We start from the raw sequence: 22518 nt of genomic DNA, 5'->3' as shown, positions 1-22518 counted from the left end.
TACAGTCCAGAACCATAAGATATACAATTCACAGTGAAATAAAAAGGAAGCAAATCCCCATGTTTGAGAAGCCAAAACCACCATATTTTTGGCATTTTTGCTTGACAGCTAATTAATTTATCAAAATTGATGTTTGCCTTCAATTATTGTATCATCCCAATGCCTTAGTCCAACTCCAAAGCCACATAGAAGTCCAAAGAAAGCCACAAGAATCAAGCAATACCACTGAAATCAACACCAAACGTGACAACTGTTGGCCTGCCACATCACAGATAACAAGTTACTCTTCCAAAAACCTTCATTTTGTGGAGGATTTACATACACAGCCACAGGATCATCTCTCACCGCAATGTAAATCCGGCCTGTGCAGCCAGAGATAAACAGAGAATGACTCAGTGGAGAGTTTAGCGGACCAGGAGAAGGTGCGCTTGCAGTGCCCTTCCTCACAGGAAGGATCACGAAACGTCTAATCTGAGAGAATGTCCTTAATCCGATTTAGGCGTGTCTGCCACAGCTGCACCAGATCTCATGATTGTACCTATTACCTGCCCCGCTGCAGCATTCAGGTCTGGTTATTGTCACTCGGATGCAGAGCTGACAGATTACGAGGATCATAAAGGGAGTGAGGTCAAGAGTGAAGGGTATTGAGGTCATGATAATGCAGTGAATACGAGCATATAAAGAAGATTGTGATAAAGTGAAACTGCATACAATAGAAACTCTTTTTTATATCTTACAGTCCTTTATTCTTAATCTCTGCATCTCCATATCAACTGGAAGAATCACGGTTCCTTCTGCTGGATGACTATTTGCTTTTATCTTGCATCGCTTTTTATTCTCTTAAAAATCTTATCTTAGACATCATAGCACACAGCAGCTTTTTTTTCTCTTTGTATCCTGCATAGACTATATAACAACCTCACATATGCACAGGCACAAAAATAAACTCTTTATATTCATATGTGGTTTCTTTCGAGGCACCATCATATCAGATCAATTGAGCATATCATTACTATTGTTTCCACCAATTGTACTCGCAGTGTTTCTTTTAATTGGGAACATATTTCCACCTGAGGGTATAGGCGCTTAACTGGGTGACATCTCTTCTGCAATCTTTCCCAGCATCAGATATGTCCTTCATAGTATGGGTGCATTGGAAATCACACCAACAATCATCTCATTTAATCCGCATTAAGCGGTGTTAATAGCCCAAAATAATTCTCTCCCAACGCAGTTCGGTTTGGCTGATAGCACACAGAGAGCGAACAGAGTGCAGCAGAGACACATCGCCTCTCAGTCTGGCTGATAAACTGTCACACAGGTTGAAGCTGATGCAAGATTAGTGTTTTAAAAGAAAATGGATGGACACAGTCTGAGATAGCAGAGAAGTGCATTCAAACAAAGTTACAGTTCCATTTGAGGGTATTTATTTAATTATTTTTGATATTCTATATGACTAAAAAAAAGCAGTAACAGAATCATGCATGAACACTGAGATCAACCCAAATCACTTTTAGACATTTATTTTAAATGTTAAAAAGATAAATCCACCGTTGAATTAAGATGTAATTCACCTTTAATGATGTTCCCATATCTGCAGCATCACTTCCCACCAGCATCAGACTGTATGGCTGAGATTCTGCAGAGTTTTAGGCAGCTGACATGTTGTCATCATTGATTTGGTTGCTGTTAAGCTGCGTTGACACCTGCACAAATCCATTGGACATGGAGCCAGGGGAAAGCAATCTACCACAGCCAGAGAGGCTCCCTACTTTTTTCACTGTGAGGACAGTGAGACTGGAAAAAAACCGGATGAACTGCAAAATACTTGAGAATGGAGAGGGGGGGGGGGGATACAGTAACTTTGCCACTCTTATTCCTCAGTCACGAATCTTTCTCTGATCAAGATATGTAACACTACAAGCAGTCTTAAATATTGAGAGGGAAGCCCAAAAAATCCTCTAAACAGTGTAATCAGCTCAATCATTGTGTAGGCAGCAGCTAATCCTTAAAAGCTATTCCAGTTGTAATGTACTGGAAAAGAAAGAAATTGCATGATTAGAATAAAGCTATTTTAAATTCTTAAAAACAACCAGCTTTTGAGAGGCTGGCTTTTAAAGTAGATATATAAATTAATTTTTAGTACTTTTAGTGGAAAAACTCAAAGTCAAGGTACATTTGCACTAAAACGTCCAATTATTTCACTTTTATTTCCAATTCTTCTTTGGCTTTTTAATTAAATGGTATATATTGCCACACAAAATGAATAAAACAAAGCACAACTCAATGAAAATAAACAATTCCACAATTTACATCACTTAAATACATTAGTCCTAATAGTAATATACCTTCAAAAGACAGCGTCAGACATGTCCTATAAACACATTTCCTTCATGAAACATCTCCACAGTGTGTAGTCACTTATCTGTGAATGGCACATTAACCACCCATTTTCTCCCCTGCCTGCGTGAGTATCGTCTTTACTGATAATGGGGAAAGATTATGCACATTCATTACCATTATCATTAAAATCATCATTATCGCGCATGTAGCATAAAAGCCGCGTTCGACTGATTCCCTTCTTGGGGCTTTTTTTCCCCCTTCCTATACGTTTGACACACTAAAGCTGCTCTGACAAGAATAAAGTAGCTTTTTTTGTTTCTTTGAAGCCTTCTTCTGGTTTATTTAATCTGACATGTGATAGTCTATGATCAATCAGAAGAACAAACCACACATAAGCTGCTTTTTTGGAGTGGTATAGTTCAATGACATTCACTGACTTGAGCCAATGCCCCATGCTGTTTTGGTAAATTCAGCTTAAATATTTGGGACAACTAAGGACTGAAGGAATGCTTATAAGTGTATTGTCACATATGATTTTACTGTATCATTAATATATATCATATTATATATCCTTTCATATACTCTAAAGTCAGGTACACCTTAATCCATTACAAACTGCATCTAAGTGCCTTCTCAGCATGATCTGGGACTCTCTCTCTCTCTGTCTCTCTGTCTCTCTGTCTCTCTCTCTCTCTCTCTCTCTCTCTCTCTCTCTCTCTCTCTCTCTCTCTCTCTCTCTCTCTCTCTCTCTCTCTCTCTCTCTCTCCCTGTCCCTTGTTAATTAAGTAGTAATCAGGTGGGTACTGCTGACGGCGACAGAGGTACCTTCAGAGTCACAGGGACACAAACAGAGTAATGGAAAAAAAAGAAAAAAGAAAAGAGATCACACCAGGTGAGAAGGCTTATTTACTGAATCAACTCAGAGGTCAAAATCAAAGAGCCAGAAACAGATGAAGCAAAAAGCCAAAAAAAAGAAAGAAAAGACCCGATATAAAGAGAATTAAAAAGGGAGAATCCTAACAGTGATTGATCTTATACAAAGATATTCCCCCATGATCTATTAGGCAGTGGTTTGTGCATGCAAGAGACAACAAGTCCTTTCCTAATTAACTATTTTCCCTGCTCTAAACGAGTCTTCCCTCCCTTCTTAATCCTTTAAAGGCAAACAATCTCCACACACAGTTCGCTCATATGAAAAAAAAAAAAAAGAAGTCAGGCAGCACACTAGAGCACTTCCTTACCTGTATGCGTGACGTAAAGATATTCTCTCAGAGTCCCTCTTCTCTGGCTACAGGAGAGTTTGGTGGCTCAGCTCGTATCCTTAGGCTAAGGGTTTCAACAACTGAATGCATGCCTCCTCTGAGGCTTCTTATAATGGCACACCCCTTCCCTCCTGGCTCAACCCTCCAGTTCCCCCCCCCACCACCCACCAACACACACACACCCCCCTCCCTTCCCCTGTATATCATCATTCACATCACCATAGTGAGAGAGGGGTGGATTCCCCCATTCTGTTACGCACAAACCCGGAGCAGACACACAAACCCCGGCCCGTGCTGACGTAGGAGGCATTGCCTACGCCACCAGTTTCGTCTTCATTGAGCCAACTAATGGGGCTCTAAAAATATGTATCATCCGTGGTGAGATTGATCCAGAAGCCCTGCCCTGTGTCTAAGGTATCCATAAAACCCACCAGCTCGACGCCAACCCGCTGCCAAGGTCAGGGGTATAAAGACATCTTGAAATCTAGATGTTTACTCCAGAAATGCAAGTTGAGTACAAGTGAGCAAAGCAATGGCAACACAGATAATCACAGGTTGGTAAAGGTGTTCGTGCTGGGACAAAGTACACCTGAATAGACTTTATTGTCCTTGTGGATGGTGGAAAAAATGAAAAATATAGAGCAGCGCAGTCGATGGGTAGAGCACGCAGCCCGGGTCTGCAGACAGGAGGTTAGTATGAGTCATGCAGGAGATTTGGGGATGGAAAACGAGACCTGCCCCGAGCTCAAGCCTCCCTCCCCGAAGGCTTTTTCTCAGTTGGCTAGTTTCTAAAATTCAAGCGTTCGGTCGCTGTGATCATAAAGATGTCAGGCTGAAAACAAACAATCAAGATGAAACACAAAGGGAGGTTAGAAACAAATGGGAGGTGTAAATGAGGCTGAGAGGCAAGGGAGGCTGGATGAAGATCAGAAAATGAGGTTAATCAGGCTTATTGTTCCCTGTTGCCTGATGTACTGTAGATTATTTATTATTATTAAGACTAAATATCTAGAGCTATGTTTGCAGTTCTGTAAGGCTGTAGTTAAAGATGGCTAAGACAATGTGACGATGCTAACATGCAGATACTTGGTTGGTATAATGTTTACGATGATTACCATCTTAGTTTAGGGTAATAGCATCACCAAAGCGAAAGTACAGCTGAGATAGATGGGAAAGTCATTCGTTTTGGGACATAAACCCACATGGGACGTATTGGGACATAAACCAAAGTATTGAACACATTAACATTTAAAACTGATGTGGCCTCAAGTAGCCGATAGTTAAGATGCAGGGCTTCATTTCATGTCATACCCCTCCAATACCAATCTCATTGTTTCTTGTCTCTCTGCACGTCAAGCTTTCTAAAAAGGAAATGTTTAAAAAAAAAATACAAATAAAAATAGAAAAATAGCTTTGACCTGATAATGGCGCTTGATGAAACCTAAGTCATTACAAATTTTTCCATGGGGGATACGACTGTCTGTACCAAATTTCATGGCATTCCAATCAAGTGTTGTCAAGGCATTTTACTAAAAAATCACAGATGTCAACATCATAGTGTTGCTAGAGCAGGGATGTCCAAACTAAATAAAGGGCCATGTGGCTGCAGGGTTTTCATTCCAACCAAGTAGGAGCACACCATACCAGGCTCGACTCATTTAATCAAGTGATGATCTGATGATCGGTCGAATCGTGTGCTCCTGATTGGTTGCAACAAAAACAAGCAGGCACACGGCCCTTCATGGATTAATTTGGACATGCCTGTGCTAGAGGAAAAGTCATTAGGATGTGCTGTCTGGGAACCATGAATGTCTGCACCCAATGTGTCAGTCCTTGTTGTAGATATTAAGATATTTTATTGGATGGGTGAAAACTGACCTGCTGGTGATGCCAAAGCCAAAGTCTTGAGGATTTATCCTCCATCTATCCATCTATCCTTCTATCTATAGGCCATATGAGCCAGCCCGCAGCCTTACATCCTCGGGCAGGGGCCCTTCTGGCTGTTCCAAAGTCAAGGTTGAAATCTAGAGGGGACCGTGCTTTCGCCCTCGGGGCCCCTCGGCTTTTGAACGACCTGCCCAATGAAGAAATAAGGCTTGCAGATTAGGTAACTTCTTTTAAATCACTTCTCAAAACTAATTTCTACAGACTTGCTCTTATGTGATGTTGTTACTGCTCTCTGTGTTGTGTGTCTTGCTTTGTACTGTACAGCGTTTGCTTTGTCTGTCAAAGCACATAGTAAACTTTGTTTTTAAAAGGTTCTATATAAATAAAGTTATTATTATCATTATTATTATTATAAGGCAAAGTTGTGAGGATTCATCCTCTGGGAACCATGACTGTAAGTAAAAATTTCATGGGAATACATCCAATGGTAGTCAGGATATTTCAGTGTGGACCGGCCATCCTTTGAGCTGTGCCGCTCAAAACGTAGCAAACATAACGTACTTGTACAAGCAAATGTTGTTTCCATAAAAGCGTACTTATGATGGAAACAACAATAGGTCTACTGAAGTCTCTAAATATAACAGAAACCGCAGGAAAAAAAGCCCTTTTTTTTGTACTTTTCAAGTTCAACTCTCTTTTCATCTTAAACTGACGTTCGCCCCGGCTCCCTGTGAGAGTGTGAATGCTGGCCATGAACCTGTGTGAGGTCTGATAGTGATGGATGAATTGGGTACATAGACAGAGCCCTCGGTTAGGCTGAGATAAGGCGCCCAGAAGAATAAGCGGCCGTTGAAGGGGGGGCCTGTCTGTCATTGATATCGCTGTTCTCCACTAGCTGTCCAGTGTACATAAACGTTTCCTCTGGTGGCCAAGAGGCAGTGATTATTACCTTGATGACAGAAAAAGTCGTCGAGAAAACGTTGCAATTGTAGTTTTGGTATTTCCCTGTGGATGCTATTAAAAAAAGACAGTCAAATTTGGGGTGGGCAATCAAAAAATATAGGTTAATCCGTACACCCTGTAATTTCATCACAGGTTGCTCTTCTGTTGCTGCTATTGAGGGTTTTGTCATTCACACCATCTACAAAATTAACTCTTCTATCAATTTCCAGGGGGTGATTTTATTATTATTATTATTATCATTATTATTTCCAAGGATAATCTTTAAAAAAACCCATATATTTCTGGATTGGAGTGAAGCCCAACCTCTTCCAGTGTTGAAAAAAATGAAAAATGCTTTCATCATTCAGTAAGGATTAGACATAAAAAATAACCTTCTATAGAAATGTGTAATTGCTTTCCAAACAACCATATCAAAACATTAAAGCTATACGGACTATCACAGTGAATACTCCACAAGGAGGGTTAATTAATTCAGATGTGATATAATGAGAGTGTATTGATTTTGATCAGAGGGCAGGTGTAAAATGATCTTACAAGCTACCACAGTGTCCTCTTTAAAAACTCTTCCAAAAACTCATTTTAGGTTTTTCTTTTGGTTTTATGCTTTCATTGATTTATTAATTAAGATTTTTATGAATTGTCCTTTATGTATGTTCTTTTTTTTTTGATTGCATTAAAATGATTCTAATTTATTGCACTGTGTACAGTCTGTTTTTTATGTCTGTGAAGCACTTATCTTAAACTAAACTTTGAAAAGAGTTATATAAGTAAAGTTTATTAGTATTATTATGATTATTATCATCATCAATGGAAATATAGTAAGCAATCATTCCTTTGCCATGAACCACAGAACACTGAATAAACTGCCTTAATAAGAAAGAAGATGCATTTTACTGAATTCTGCAAGATAGAAAAATGCACCATTTGAAAGTGTCTAGAAAATAATAGGCTGGTATAAAATCAGACCTTATTATGCAATCAGTATAAATGTATTATTTCTCCCGAGACAATATGCTGATGATGAACTCTATTTCCAATATAGAGAAATAACAGCCAACTAGAGACAACCTTATATTGTTCTCCTAAATTTGCATATACATACATTTGTATATGCGGTAAGTTCTACTTTTTTTGGCGTCATGGCTAAAAAAAGGTATACTTTTACTTCCTGCCCTAACAACTACATTTAGAATTTTTTTTGGGACATGAAAAAACTGCTGACTGATGGCTCCCAGCCGAAAGAATTCATCAAACTCTTACAGTGCAACGAAGACTGACCTGTGTTTGGTTCGTGACTGCTCGTTCATTTCAAGTTTCAAGTCCTCCCCTCCTTCTCCATCTAATCCAGCTGAGGTATTTTACCGTCCTGCTCCACAATGAAACCCAATGATGTGTAACCAGAAAGAGGAAAGGATGTGGGTGGGTTAGGTGGGGAGGGGGGGGGTCTACAGTGGTTTACGGCTTCTCGGGGCTTTCGCCTGTCAAGACACAACTGATTGTTATTAACAGAGGGGGCCGAAAATGACTTTTGCCAGGAAAAGAATTACATTTCCATCCAAAAAAAGCCATCCTTAATTTTTGCATGGAGTAAGAATTACACCTCAAGAAAAAATCTGCAGCGTCAACCACCAAAATGTCAAAGAAGGTTTTATTTCAGAGCGTAAGCGTTTAGTGAGACACACAGCAGTATTTCATGTGTTTGTATATAAGATATTTTGTTTTCACTGCCAGCTGTAGTTACCAAGGAGGCATATGAAACAAGAGCCACTTTATTTCCCATAAATACTGTAGTGAATATTCAAACTAAGTGCCCACCAGTCTTTCAAAGGGGTCTTACACAATAAAGACATAGGGATGGTGGCAGACTTCCCAATGAATCTCTGGCTCACCGAGGAAGAGAATCATTATTTGTAAAAAGAGTGACTGCTCTGAAATTGAGTCAGAGATGCTGGCAGGATGTTTACCAATGTTTACTCTTGTGTGTGGGGAGCTCAAGATAGACCTTTTCAGGGATTAAATGCAAGGGGTTTTGACCTCAATCAAGGAAATAATTACTGTTGCCCCTGCTGTTGGTGTCACTCCATAATTAGCCGGCAAGAAAACCCCAACAGAAACACAATTAGTTGGAAAACAGGGGTGATGGGGAACTATAATTCTTATTGGACTCATTAACATCTTTTTTGGGGGTGCCTGGAATGCCTTATTGAATTTGTCGGGAAATTCAATTCTGGCTCTTTTTGTGCGGTTTCCCCCCCACAAAATATCTCCCGATAAATTCTTCAGGCAGATGCACTTTATATTACGCCCCAATGTCTGCATCCAGATACTATCTGTCAAAGCAAGTGAGATATGATAATAGAATAGGAGGCATTTGCTTCAAGATAAAAACAAGTGAAGTGTGACTGGCTCCATCTTGCTCAAGTAATGAAGACTATTCATGATTGGCATCACTGATAAAAGCCATGGATCACATAAGCACACACACACACTCACTCACGAACACTTCAAAGCTGCTCTTTTCTTTCACAGTGTGCTTCAGTGCAATGAATCACCGTGTTTCCTATTATATTCTCTCAGAAGAACAAACACACACACACACACACACACACACACTATTGCTGTCATCACCAGTGTTGCCGCTCCTCCACCAAAAAGAGTCGATACTGATGCAGCACCCACTCATTTTGTGTGTGTGTGTGTGTGTGTTTGTGTGTGTGATTAAAGGGGACTGCAGCAATGAGACAAGTTTTTTGCACTCTCTGTGTTTTGTTTTTGTCAGATTAAATGACTTGATTACAAAACTGTCCCGGCGTATAATAGGGTACTGATTGAGATTCATGACTTTAGTACTCCTAAGGCATTCTCAGCTCTTTTAAAAAAAAAAAAGGCAAAAACTGAAGACTCACTGAAGCAAATATTTCTAATCTAATGTGTATTGAGCTTTGAATCCACCAAAATAGTCAGACGTAAGGAAAGGCCAAATGTTCTGCTTGATAGTCATTCAGAAAATTATAAAAGTAAGAAGTAAGAAGAGTAAGAAAAGTAACACAAATATTAACAATAATCATAACTTTTGAATATTCTAAAATATGACTCTTATCAATAAGCCTTTATAATTAGCCATTTTATGACAATACTTAATTGTTTTACAATTGGACAGTCAACTTTCTGACTGAGCATATCTGACAAATTGTTGCTAACAAACTTTGTAGTTTAGCAAATATCACTTTATTATGTAGGAATATGTTATTAATCTGTAAAATAAACACTTAATTAATCAACAGTTAGCTTCCATACAACTTCCTCAACCTTTCTCCTTCACCTCCTCCTTTTTCTTGATAAATTGGTTTGATGGGCAGGAGGGACAAACTATCACAAGGTTAAGGTTAATGTTGGGTTCATCCCTCCAGCCCATCCAATTTTTAAAACAATACATTATGTAATCATAACATGAGTTTTAAAGGAATGAAGCACAATAAAGACAACAAGTTAGAACTGAAAAAACTCCTGAAAATACAGAAATATACAAAAATAAAATAAAATAAAAGATTAAGATAACATTTGAAAACACGCAAGCGGTTCAGCCTACTTAATGTGGTCTAATATTGAGTAATAGTTTGCCTAAATGAATAGGTTTGGTTAACTTTTTATCACAGGTTTTTAATTTGACAGTGTTTGAATGTATAAATTTAGGTTTGTTGGTTGAATAAACATTAACAAATGAATGACCTATTGTTCATTGGTGGAGAAATTAGGCTTGTGGAATATTAATAACAAATCATGTGCCCATCCAATTAGCACCAACCTTCCTTCTTCTGCTGCTTCTGCTTCTTCTTCTTCTTCCTCCTCCTCCTCCTCTTCTTCTTCTTTGATCATTTAATGATTGATAATTTGGCAAACATTGAATTTGCACATTACTGCCATCAACTGGTGTGGAGTTTGGCTCAGAGTGTCCACTGTCCAGTATTAACAAAATTCAATCAAATTAATTAGTCTAAGATACTGAAATAGGAGTAGATAACACTCATTTCTTGAGTTCTTTTAGATCAAAGTGTACTTTTATCTTCCTGAGGTTTTGAATCAGAAGCCTTTGTTTCTGCCTCATGTTTCTGACAGTGTAGCGTAACATGCTCGACAGTTTCTTCCCGCCCACAGTATTCACATCTGCCTGTATTATGTTTACCTGTTTTGAATAGTGTACTGTTTAGTCCAGTGTGTCCAAATCTAAGTCGTGATATTATTGTCTCATCTCTCCTGTTTCTTCCTGCACACCTCATTTCTCCCATTTTCCAAAAACCTCTGTAAAACTATCACCCTTTCCTCTCTTCCTCCCATTGTTTTTGCCACCTTTCCTTCAATCTCTGCTAAGTAATGCTCATGACTTCTGTCTTGCTGAAGCTAACTTTCAAATCAATCTGATTAATTTTTGTGGCCTCCTTTGAAACCTTATCTACCCTTTCATATGCTTTGATGCCAATATGTGTTGGTACTCATTAAAATATCAGTGTGAGACTCATTTGACTATAATGTTTGTTGTTTCTTGTCAAAAGGTCTGTAGCCACGTCACAGTTTCAAATATATCCTATTTCCACATTTTTGGTGTCATTGCGATTAGAAATAGGATATTTATAAAGGTAAAAGCTTGTTTTTCCCCCAAATTATGCTATCAGTGATCGAAGCCTTTTGTAACAATTTTCTTTTGGTTGTAAAGAATTTCAAGTAATCAACTAACTGATTATATTTTATATCAGTTAGTTGAATACATCCTAAGAGTGGTTTAGTACAGTGGTCCCCAACCTTTTTGACCTGTGCCTCCTTAAAATAAAGCAAAGTCTATCTCAGACACCTCATTACATGTTGTATTGTGTACCAGTTAAGCTACTGTTTATTGTCTTGTTTCATTGATTAATTGCTTTGCCCATAACAAGTGAGAAAATAGTGGAAGCAAACCGTCCAAACCCCAAATATATTCAGTTTATGATCATGTTCAACACAAAATTTGAGAAGCTGAAACAGCTCTTTTTCCCACCTTTGCTTAAGAAATGGTAAATTTTCACTTTCAAAACTTTCACTTTCACTCAAAATAGGTGCTGATTAATCCTTGTCAATTGCCTGACTAACCTTGCAGCTCTAGAAAGTTTTATTTGTATAACTTTTAAGACACACAAACAACTCAAAAATCTGAAAATTGACCCAAAACAATACAGTATTGTGTGTCAAAGTATGTTTTTTTCTGAATCCTATCCTGTCCTATCATCTCGGGACCGCTTTGATTAATTTAGCGACATCTAGTGGGAGTCCCGACCCCTAGATTGGTAACCACTGGTGCAGCGCAGTAGTTTAAATAACGTAAGACCCTCCCTGTTCACTGTGGCGACTCTGACAATTCAAATCCTATTGCACTCTACGGCGTTGCTGCCAACCAATCAGAACAGACGTCTGAATTCCCGTAGCCAATCACAATGCACGCACATACAGAAGCGGGACGCTCCGAATTTAGACACGGAAGTCTTCAATTGCAGTCTGCGTTTGGATTATCTGATTTGGTTTGTTGTTGTTGTTGTCTGATGTCAATCAAACAAATTACATTTAAAGATTACAGTCGATTTGTTCCCGGGAGTTTAAGCTGCAGCCGTGTGGGTAAGTTTGAATAGTTACGAGATATCCTATGTTGCTTCGTTTTTTAAAATGAAATTAAGGTATTTTCGGACGAGGTTATTTGGCTGCTTAAGTCAATTTAAACCCGAGCAAGGTTAGTTTTGAAGGAGCTGAGTTATAATGTTAGAAAGCCGAGCTGAGCTTCATCAGTGTTGATTAAAAACACGAAGGACAGTCCAGCCATCTTATAGTTATAATAACATCTAGTGTTGGGGAGTAACTAGTACAATGTGTAATTAAATAACAGTGACTTATGAAAATGTTGATAATTACAAAGGAGGTTACATCTGAAGTCAGACCTTTAAGATTTCCCCCCCTAATTTTTTAATATTTAACATGTTACTGAATACATATTTTGCTGTTTTTAATTCTTTGAAATCAATATTTTTTTATTTTTTGTAAATAAATCATGATGTGGGCTTATTTGGAGCACACTTGAGTTTAAATGGTGTCATAGTACCAATTAAGCCCATGACTTAAGACTTTTTTCATAAAATATGTTTATTCTATATTCCAAAATGTACATGAAGTAATGAATACATTTTCAAATGAGAGATTAATCTTGCTTTCTAAGAAATGATCTCCCTTATAAATCATGTCAGTATCCATGAAAAACACCTGAGCTTAGATTTTGGTGCTTAATGGGTAACCTATTACGTTTCCAAAGTAACCTCCCAACCCTGGTTAGATGTATATATCTCAGAGTTTCTGAACATTGCCTATCCTATTTTGTCTTACTCAATTTGTATTTCTCCCAAGGGGGATCAATAAAGATACATCTCATCTTATTTTACGCTAACCTAAGTGTTGTTTTTCTTAAATTGTAGGTTCATCCCCTGTGAGAGATGGAGGAGCTCTACACTTTAGAGAGGGAGGTCGGACGAGGCAGCTATGGTGTGGTCTTTGAGGGCCACATGGCCAAAACGGGACAGAGGGTGGCCATCAAGCGTTTGCCCTGCAGCAAACCGGAGTGCATTGAACTCTACCTGCAAGAGCTGTGGGCCATGAGAGCCACAGCCAGGAACCACGTCAACGTCATCGCACTCCACAGCTGCCTCCTGCAGACGGGGCCAAGGAGTCTGAGGACCCTAAAACCAGGGAAACTGCCACTACGTCTAGTTGAGAGCGTGCTAAAGGGCACTGTAGTCGGACCGCCGCAGGGTGGGGAAAGGAATAATTCCCAGTCCAACACTCAGAGGAGGGTTAACTCTGTCTCCAGACTTCAGGACAGGACCAACACCGTCCAGGCCAGGGCTAAACCTCAGGAGAAGACTAAATCAAATTCATCCGATTCTTCGACCCCGCAAAGGCCTCAAAACAGAGCCAGGAAGAGACCGGCCGAGAGGGAGGAAGAGCAGGCGGCACCCCTGCGCTGTTTGGCTCTGTGGCTTGTGATGGAGTACTGTGAGGGCGGCGACTTGAATCACTACCTGCTCTCCAGGCCGCCTGACGCACAGCGTAACCACAGTGTGGTGCGGCAGCTCAGCAGCGCCGTGGCATTCCTTCACAGCCTGGGAATAACTCATAGAGACCTGAAGCCTGACAATGTGCTGGTCTCTGTTACACCTAAAGGCCCTGTTGTCAAGGTAGGCAGATTGTTGGGAAGTTAAAATGAGGCGTTAAAATGGTCAGATCAGGCGGCATCACGCTACAGAAAATACACAATGCCAAATGTGAAAGTATTACACTATTTGATTGTGTTTTTTCTCCCAGCAGGTCTTCAATTTTCACATAAACTGAGTCAGTAAAAATGCGCTATTCCCAAACAATTAACACAAAAAAGTATTGAGTATCAGGTGCACGTCAGGAGTTATAAAACATTATCACAGTCACAGGTGGGATGGCACAACGTAGTGGTCAGAAAATGTATTTGCGTAGTAAATCCATTGTTTAATTAGCTAAATCAGATTTTTTTAAAAATGTGTATCTGTCCTTGCAAAGCTTCATTTTAGGATATTATTTTCAATACACAAAAAGCATGTACGAAAAACCTAATTTTGTACATGCGATATTTCAGGTTTTTATTTTTAATACATTTGCAAATATTTTAAAAAAAAAACTTTTTCGCTTTGTCATTATGGGGTATTGTGTGTAGATTGATGAGAAAAAAAAGGAATTTAATCCATTTTGGAATAAGGCTGTAACATAACAAAATGTGGGGAAAGTGAAAGGGTGTGAATACTTTCCGGATGCACTGTATCAATGTGCACACTTCCACCTACACTCTCTCTCTCTCTCACACACACAAATTAACTAAAATAGAAAGGAAAATGAAAGTGAATAAGTAGATAGATCAGACAAAGCTATTGTGCTGCTGATATGGGGAAAGTTGAATTAGCACTAGATGGTGCTGGGCTCAGGTGCTGTGCAAGGGGCTGCTTAGTCATTTTGTATAAGATCAAGCTGAAGGGACCTGACGTGAATTAAGAAAGGCTCCCAGATTTTTAGAGAATTTTGCAATGGAACCGCGACAGGAGTATTTGATCGTTTTTAGGATATTTGAGGGTTCCTGAGGGCAATGTGCATTTATTTAAATGTATTATTTTAAGTTGATTGAGCTTTTTTTCTCTCCTGAGCAGTCCACAAGTGCCTGAACCTGGACTTTACTACGCAAACCACAATATTGACCCATGTTTTTTTCTCTTCTCTCTGTAGAATTAGTACACAAATTATATAGATTGTATGGCTGCAACCAATGATTATTTTAACAATTTATAAATCTGTTGATCACTTTCTTGATTAATAAAGCAACTGTTTAGTCTATAAAGTGTCAGAAAAGGTTAACAGCCCAGGTTAACATATTCAAATGTCTTGTTCAAAATTCAAAAGATATTCAGTTTGTAATCATAGAAAACAAAGTAAACAACAGAAAATATTCACATTTTAGAAGCTAGAACCAGTAAATCATTTAATGGACTTATCATTTCAACTCCACAGTATTGACTTTTTTACATATTGGCATGCTGCTCACCAAGTGCTTGCTCACTGGGGAATGTTGGGTCTCTTTAAATCAAATTAAAGAGTACAGTCTAGACCTGCTCTGTGTAAAGTGCTTTGAGATAACTTTTGCTGTGATTTGGCGCTATATAAATAACATTTAATTGAAGGAAATTGAATGTAATGAAAGTCCACATTACATCGTCAAAGGGAAGATTACATATTGGATATCAGATCATTATTTTTTTACTGTGCCTCTTTAACCTAAGGCACAGAATAGACCTAAAAGAAAAAAAAATCACTTCCTAAGGTCATAAATTGGTGAAATTGTTCTTGAGTTTCATGCAGACACAGCAAATGGTTTACTATTATTTATTCAATGAATCTCCTTGTCCAACCTCTAGGTGGCAGACTTTGGTCTGAGCAAGATGAGCGAGGGCTGGATGGACGGTGATGTGACCAGGCAGCACTTCTCCTCCATCTGCGGCTCTGACTTCTACATGGCTCCAGAGGTTTGGGGCGGACTGACATACTCAGCCCAGGCGGACATCTTCTCCTTGGGTGTGATGTTCTGGGCCGTCCTGGAGAGAATCACCTTCGTGGAAGAAGGTACCACCCAGGAGCAACTCGGTAAGTGGGGAGTCAACAGGGTGCAGAACATATTGAGAGGGAGAGGGAGAGGAAGGAGGGTAACATCACATCTCATGATACCCTGAAGCATCTTGCCCTTAGATGAAAGTGTGTGAGCAATGAAGGCAATATTCCAACTAGACCAGGACAGTCCAGATTTAGGTTTAAACTGCACATCAATTTGCAAAAGTGTGAAAAAACCCCCGAAGATTTCATCAACATCTTTATATTCTCAGGAAAGTGTGAACATGGGGTCAAGCATGTCGTACGTATCCACGCTCACCAATCAGAGCGCTCGCAGAAAAGGTTGCATAGGTTGAGTGTGGTCCGGTAGGTTGATGACGCATCACGCCGAATCGAGTTTGACTTAATTAACTGGCACATATTAAAAATGTCAGATACTATACATCATACATTCATCAACCGTGGGCCGTAAATCATAAATCTAAATGGCAGAGAGACGAAGGATGATTTATGCAGTGCACATTTTGATACGGATAATATCAGCGCTGTCTCTTTTAATACACGCTGACATTATGTAGTTCTTCCTTCCCTACACCTCCAAAAGTACTGTTGCTGGCAGTTTATGAGATACCACTTTCTTTGGGAATAATATGGCAAGCATTTATTTCATATTTAACAGCAATAAAATTATTTGTATGGCACCTTTCAAACAAAGAAATGCAGCTCAAAGTGCTTTATAACAAAATAAATGACATACACCAAGTGCTTCACATTAAAAGGGCCTAAAAGGAGCGTAGAGGAATTTAAAAAAAGAAACATTAACGTAATATAAGATGATAGATAGATAGATAGATAGATAGATAGATAGATAGATAGATAGATAGATAGATAGATAGATAGATACTTTATTGATCCTTCACAGGAAATTGCTTGGTTGTAGCAGCTTCATCCATACTTAAGACAGCCACATGTAACATAATAACATAAAGACACATCTCTAATTATCCAATGGTAAAACTAAAGAGTTATTATTAAAAACACCCCAAAATGGTACTAATTAAACAAATAGATATATGGGTCAGTGACAAATAAGGGTTGGCAAGATAAGCAATTCAAAAATATCTTAAAAAATAGTTTTAAAAGCAGCATCAGGTTTGTTAAAATGTACATTTTTTGTATTTTTGTTGGTCTTATGTCATTTGAAATGACATTTGCACCATTTTTTTTAACCAAAAGTAAGACTGAATGCTCCTGAAAATGTCAAATGGTGTAACCACAAAAGAATGATAAATATTAAATATTCTGTTCACCTACAGTCTATTTTAGTGGAATTATAAAATAATTATTTCTTCATTTAAATTTTATAGACTTTTGTCAATATTGAGCAGGACATATCCTAAAAACAATCGTTTTTTCTAAATAATTTGTGACAAATGATATAAAATGTGTTACAAACCATAGTGTTGCATTGCAAAAGTGGATTATACTTATTCCACATTTTCGTTATGTATATAATCAGATTTTTATGAAAAAATTCTGGTTACACCAATTGACACTGGGTTGCATCACTTCATTAACCCGTATATATATGAAAGAAATAATAATAAAATGCTCCCTACTGTGCAAAAAATGCCCTGCAGTATCTAAAAAACACTTAAAAAAACATCTAGTCTAACATGAAACACAGATATTACTTCAGTACATTAAACAGTTTGAAAGCAGATGGCAATAAAAATAATAATAATTTTAAAATAGTAGCAAAAAAAATAATAAATACAACATATCTTCTGGTTACCCACCTTTGGGTCCTGACCCGGTGCTTTTTTTGACCCACATTAAGATGAGTTATATTTTGAGGCTAATGCAAAGATGCAAGATAAGTAGATATTTAGTGTCTGATGTAATTAATCGGATCCAACAAACCTCAGCTCAAAGCAACATGGGAGAAGCAGTGTGTGTGTCGAGCATTGCTCTGAACCTCTGCACAACATTGAGATTTTAATCTGTTTAATGTCCTATTTTCCCCGTCAGAGCCTCATGTGGCCGTAAGGATGAGGGGGGGGGGGGGGGGGGGGGGGGGGGTAGCGTGTCGGGTCCCGGTTCTCCTCTCCGCCTCACTGTCAGAGAGTAATGAAATAGCTGTGATACAAATGTCTCATTTTATTCACAAAAAATGGGTCTGGCCGGAGCCGGCCTGGTGGCAGGAGGAGGGGGGAGGTAGGGGATATGAACCATTATCTTCAAGTTTAGTACCTGAGAAGCTTCCCTGAGTCATTGCTACTCTATTAGGGCTGAATGAAAATGGTTATGATTAGAAGCAGAGAGGGGCTTCAGTGGATTCAAATAAAAAAAAAAAAGAGAATGGGCAAAATGGATTTTTAGCAGCCCCGATCACAGACCTCTTTGTCAGGGAGAAAATGGGGAGAGGCAGCTGGAGACTTTTCACAGCCGGATAAAATGCTCTATTATTTGACTTTATCCTCTCCCCAAGACTCACACACCCACACAGTTATTTGACCAGGCAGGGGAGCGGAGAGGAATATAGTCAAGGAGGAAGAGACGCTCTTCTCTTTGTCCTCCAGTTGCAGACCAGCGATTCTTGTCTTGTTTTTGCTCTGTCATGTTAGGCCAGAGCTGTACTTGACTGCAGAGTTCAGGGTCTAGAGATCATAATCATCATCATCATCATCATCAGGAGAAGAGAGGAGGACTCGCATGACAGATTTGTTACTAACAGCAAACCATTAAATTTAAATTATACCACAAGAAGAAACCTCGAGATTAACCAACAATTTTATTTATGCACTTTTAATTACTTCCACAGATAACACTCTTACATTTTAAGGGATATAACTAATGATTTATGTTTTTACGCTTCATTAATCGACTAATTTCTTCAATTAATCATTTAGTTTAGAAAATGTTGAGTAATGACAAATTACCAATTCAAAGTTTTCTTATTAGTCTGATCTGCAGCCAAGAACAAGTATTAATTATATAATAGTGTGGAAGAGACAAAAGGAAGCTTTAACTTTGCTAATCACACATAAATATTGAAGTTTTAAGGTGTTTAATATATTTCAGAGCAATTGAGAAACAAAGTGGTGATGTTTGTTTGGCTTATTCAAGAATTTATTTTAAGCTTGTTTGAGCCATTTGGTTTTCCTTTTCTGTGTGACTATTACAGTAACGTTTGGCAGGTAAACTCCTGGCTGGCACCCAATAAAAAAATATAAAGGATAAATATAAAATGGTTACACATAAAAGCAATCACAATGTCTGTGAGGGGTAAAAATAGGGCTGGGCAATATATTGAAATTATATCGATATCGTGATATGAGACAAGATATCGTCTTAGATTTTGGCTATCGTAATATCGCGATATGTCATCAAAGTTGTCTTTTCCTGGTTTTAAAAGCTGCATAACAGTAAAATATATAATTTTCTGAACTTCCCAAACTGTTCTAGCTGTTCTGTTATTTAGTTTTTACCCACTTTTTCATTATATCCACATTACTGATGATTATCTATCAAAGATTTCAGTGTAAATATTTTTGTGAAAGCATCGACAGTCATCTCTACAATATTGTTGTAATATCGATATCGAGGTAATTGGTCTAAAATATCGTGATATTTGATTTTGTCCATATCGCCCAGCCCTAGTTTAAAAGTTTGTCCTGCTCTGTAACAGGTGGAGCAAAACTATCAGGAGAGTGAGGAAGACGTCAGGTGTACATGTGCACTATTACAAGAGGTCTTATGTACCCTTTGAATATATTACCTTTTTTATTTATATATATATATATATATATATATATATATATATATATTTGACAGACAGTAGAGCAAACATAACATCATCATCATCATCATCATCATCATCATCATCATCATCATCATCCAAAAACGCAAACATACATAAAGGTCACTGTCCTCTTTTGAATGAAAACATTAAAAGAACTCATCGAAAACAAGAACCATACATCTATAATTTACATTTGTCTTCTGAGTTGACCAATCAGTTGCATCTATTATATCATGGTGCCACTTATTTAATCAGACATCCCCTCTATTAATGTCTAAAAAGAGCCGCAGACTTAAATATCTTCTCTCTCCATTACTCTGTAAGTGACCAGTTCAGATGTCGCCATTCTTGTCATTAGTTGGATCCATTCCTTAAAACAACATAGACTAGACGGCTCCCAGTATCTCAGTATTATTGTATGTCCTGTTGTAGTTGCCAAACGTATCCATTACTTCTGTCTTACAGTCAGAATGGTAGAATGAATTACCTTTTTATTTTAAGGAAGTATGAATGAAACTTTATAGGACATAAATACAGACTGTGAGTTTAGTTTGGTTAAGTTTAACCTGACTGACCTTACATTAGGAGCAAGCTGGTCTCAGCTTATTATAAAGCAGAGCACTGTCACTTATTAACAAAAATATGACAGCTACTTTGTTTTAAGAAGCAAATGAGGTTTGCCAAATGACTTAAAAGATGAATATTTCCTCATGTAGCTTCATGTTTACAGACAGACACAGGTTGTACGAGTCTGCTCTGGTGCCTGCAGTGTTGGTCCTGAACACTTAACAGCACGTTTACCTGAGATAATCAGACGAGTGCTCCTCCTGTGAAATGTCAACATGCACATGAACTATTTGACCAACACTTGATAAACACTTAACGCTGAATACTGTCTCACGGCAGAATTTAAGTGGATCCCGCAGTTTGACGAGACTTTCTGCATAAGACCAGTTTTTGCCTGACAGTATTAACATGATGTGTTTGATTTAGTGTGAATACGATTAAATGACCTGGCATTGGATTAATGGTGTACATATCTAAAAAAGTGTAATATATGTTAGTGTATTGGAACACCTGTTAAATAAGAATTTTAATGGAAAATAAAGCATATTCTAAATGCATAAAAAAAAACTCTTCCAACACTGAGCTACAATTGGCAACATGTCTCCATAAAGAAACTTTTTCAGTTTTAGGCCAAACACGAAGAAACACAAGAAAACCAGACACCCAATTAAACATCTTTTTTTGGCAGGAACTCCAAATATGGTATCACTATTTAAATGTCTCCATATTTATATTTGAGTAATGTCAAAAATAGTATATCTGATATTATTAAAGTCCCCCTCCACTCAAAAATGTATTTCTTATTAGTTTCTTCTGAGTTTTGTTTCACATTCATCTCCTGAAAGTGGAAAATTGCTCTTAATTGCCAGTTTTAAGGGGCGGACCTACCAGGAGGATTTTTGACATCACAAGCCAATCCTGGTCCAGTATGACTGTGACGTGTAGGGATGGGAATCAAGAACAAGTTCCAAATGGTCTGAACCATCATGATCTTATGCCTCCGAGCTTATCAATTCCTCTTGCAAACTTTTGGCTGTGGACCATTTATCTCACCTACTAGTTACGCTTCATATATTGATCAGTATGCAAAAGGTCATTGATAAACTGGAGATAATAAAACAGTTGACTTTCAGTTGGTTACCACCAAAAAAACTGATAAGGAATTGATAATGACTTAATTTGAAGGAGGACACGTCTTGTGTCCATCACTTAAACTCATGAAATGTAATTTATTAACATATTTATAGATTCTGGATTTTTCAATGAGGGAGAAGATGATATTTTAAGGATTTTAGTATATTAAATTATGTATATATTTATATACATCTTAAAACATGTCTGGAAGGTAATTATTATTGCATTTAAGTGATATTTGTATCATTTTATTTAGATACCTCCATGTGTTGCTGCTCAGCTCTTTGATCGCGTGTTATTGTTAGTTGTCACTGTGTTGCTCCTGTTTGCTGAAAAAGTCTTTAAGCTCCAGTGACTCACCAGCTGAGCGTCTCCCAGTGTTTTCTGGGAATCTTCCACACGCTTGTTCTCTTAGCAGGCGCTCGTTGTTTGTTGGTAAATTACCGGAAATGTGCCACACCAGTAGGCACCAGCAACAAGGAGTCAATCACTGAGATCAAGTGGCTCCCCCGCTGTCTCTGTTGCTGCTGTCAGACAGAAACTTCCCTTCTGGTAGACTAAACGGTGTCTTTCTCCTCTCATGTTTCCCCCCCTTTAGGCGCCTACGTGTGTAAAGGCCGCTGGCTGATGCCGATCGGGGAAGCTCTGTGGGAGAACACCGACCTCCAGCTGTGCATCCCGATGAAGTTTAAGAGGGCTCCCCCGCTGCCACCCCCTCCCGGTCCAGCCGTGTGCGCCCTGCTCTCAGACATGCTCTCCTCAAACCCGGATTCTCGGCCCCCCGCGGACCAGCTGGAGGCCATAGTGCGCTCTGCCCTGAAAGAGGACTCCCACTGACTCCTAAGAGACCACAGAGGCTATAACCACTATGGCCTCTACATGTAAATATTGAGTGTGGACCCCCCACCCCCCCTCTTGACTGCACTCCTTCCTACATGTATAAAGAGCAGTTACATTGCTGCATTTGGGAAGTAGAGATACGAGTGCAAAGCGGGTCCAACTCAAATATTATATATTATTATATGTGTTAATCCCGGTTATAAACTGTATAGGAGAGAAAGGGAAAGAAATTAAGATTAAACTAGTCGAGATCCAGCTGAGTCCTTAGAGCCTCTTGTGGAAACCAGATCTTGGACCCCCTACTGCACTGTAGCCAATACAGTACATGCATTGGTATTTAAACAAATCCATATAGAGATCTACTGGGACTGCTGTATATGATGTAAGCACCACGCTGTCATTGTTGGCCTTGAATAACAGTCTTATTTTTTTAATATATATATGACTAAAAATGTAACATAAGTGTAGTAGTTTGATGTTTGTGTCACTTTTGATTATTATTTCTAATATTCTTAATTAACTGCATTA

General features: G+C 38.5%; 1 protein-coding gene across 1 annotated transcript; it reads left to right on the top strand.

Annotated features, from left to right (window-relative positions):
- Window positions 1–12062: 12062 nt before the first annotated feature.
- si:ch211-63o20.7 (Serine/threonine-protein kinase pdik1l-B-like) lies at window positions 12063–22051 on the top strand. The gene is made up of 4 exons (XM_062437488.1): window positions 12063–12095; window positions 12941–13699; window positions 15455–15659; window positions 21749–22051. Exons 2-4 carry the CDS (start codon window positions 12959–12961, stop codon window positions 21985–21987), a joined length of 1185 nt encoding a protein of 394 aa, XP_062293472.1. The 5' UTR covers window positions 12063–12095; window positions 12941–12958; the 3' UTR covers window positions 21988–22051.
- The last annotated feature ends 467 nt before the right edge of the window (window positions 22052–22518 follow it).

This window comes from Scomber scombrus, chromosome 17 (assembly GCF_963691925.1).
Source record: "Scomber scombrus chromosome 17, fScoSco1.1, whole genome shotgun sequence".
Lineage (NCBI taxonomy): Eukaryota > Metazoa > Chordata > Actinopteri > Scombriformes > Scombridae > Scomber > Scomber scombrus.
The sequence above is the reverse complement of the archived record's forward strand: the minus strand, read 5'-3'. Positions and strand labels throughout refer to the sequence as shown.

Bases quoted from the DNA above. Each gene is read 5' to 3' on its own strand.
- si:ch211-63o20.7 (XM_062437488.1), top strand. From the start codon at position 12,959: ATGGAGGAGCTCTACACTTTAGAGAGGGAGGTCGGACGAGGCAGCTAT. The intron at 13,700-15,454 runs GTAGGCAGATTG...TCCAACCTCTAG, and splicing joins CTAAAGGCCCTGTTGTCAAG to GTGGCAGACTTTGGTCTGAG. The intron at 15,660-21,748 runs GTACCACCCAGG...CCCCCCCTTTAG, and splicing joins AATCACCTTCGTGGAAGAAG to GCGCCTACGTGTGTAAAGGC.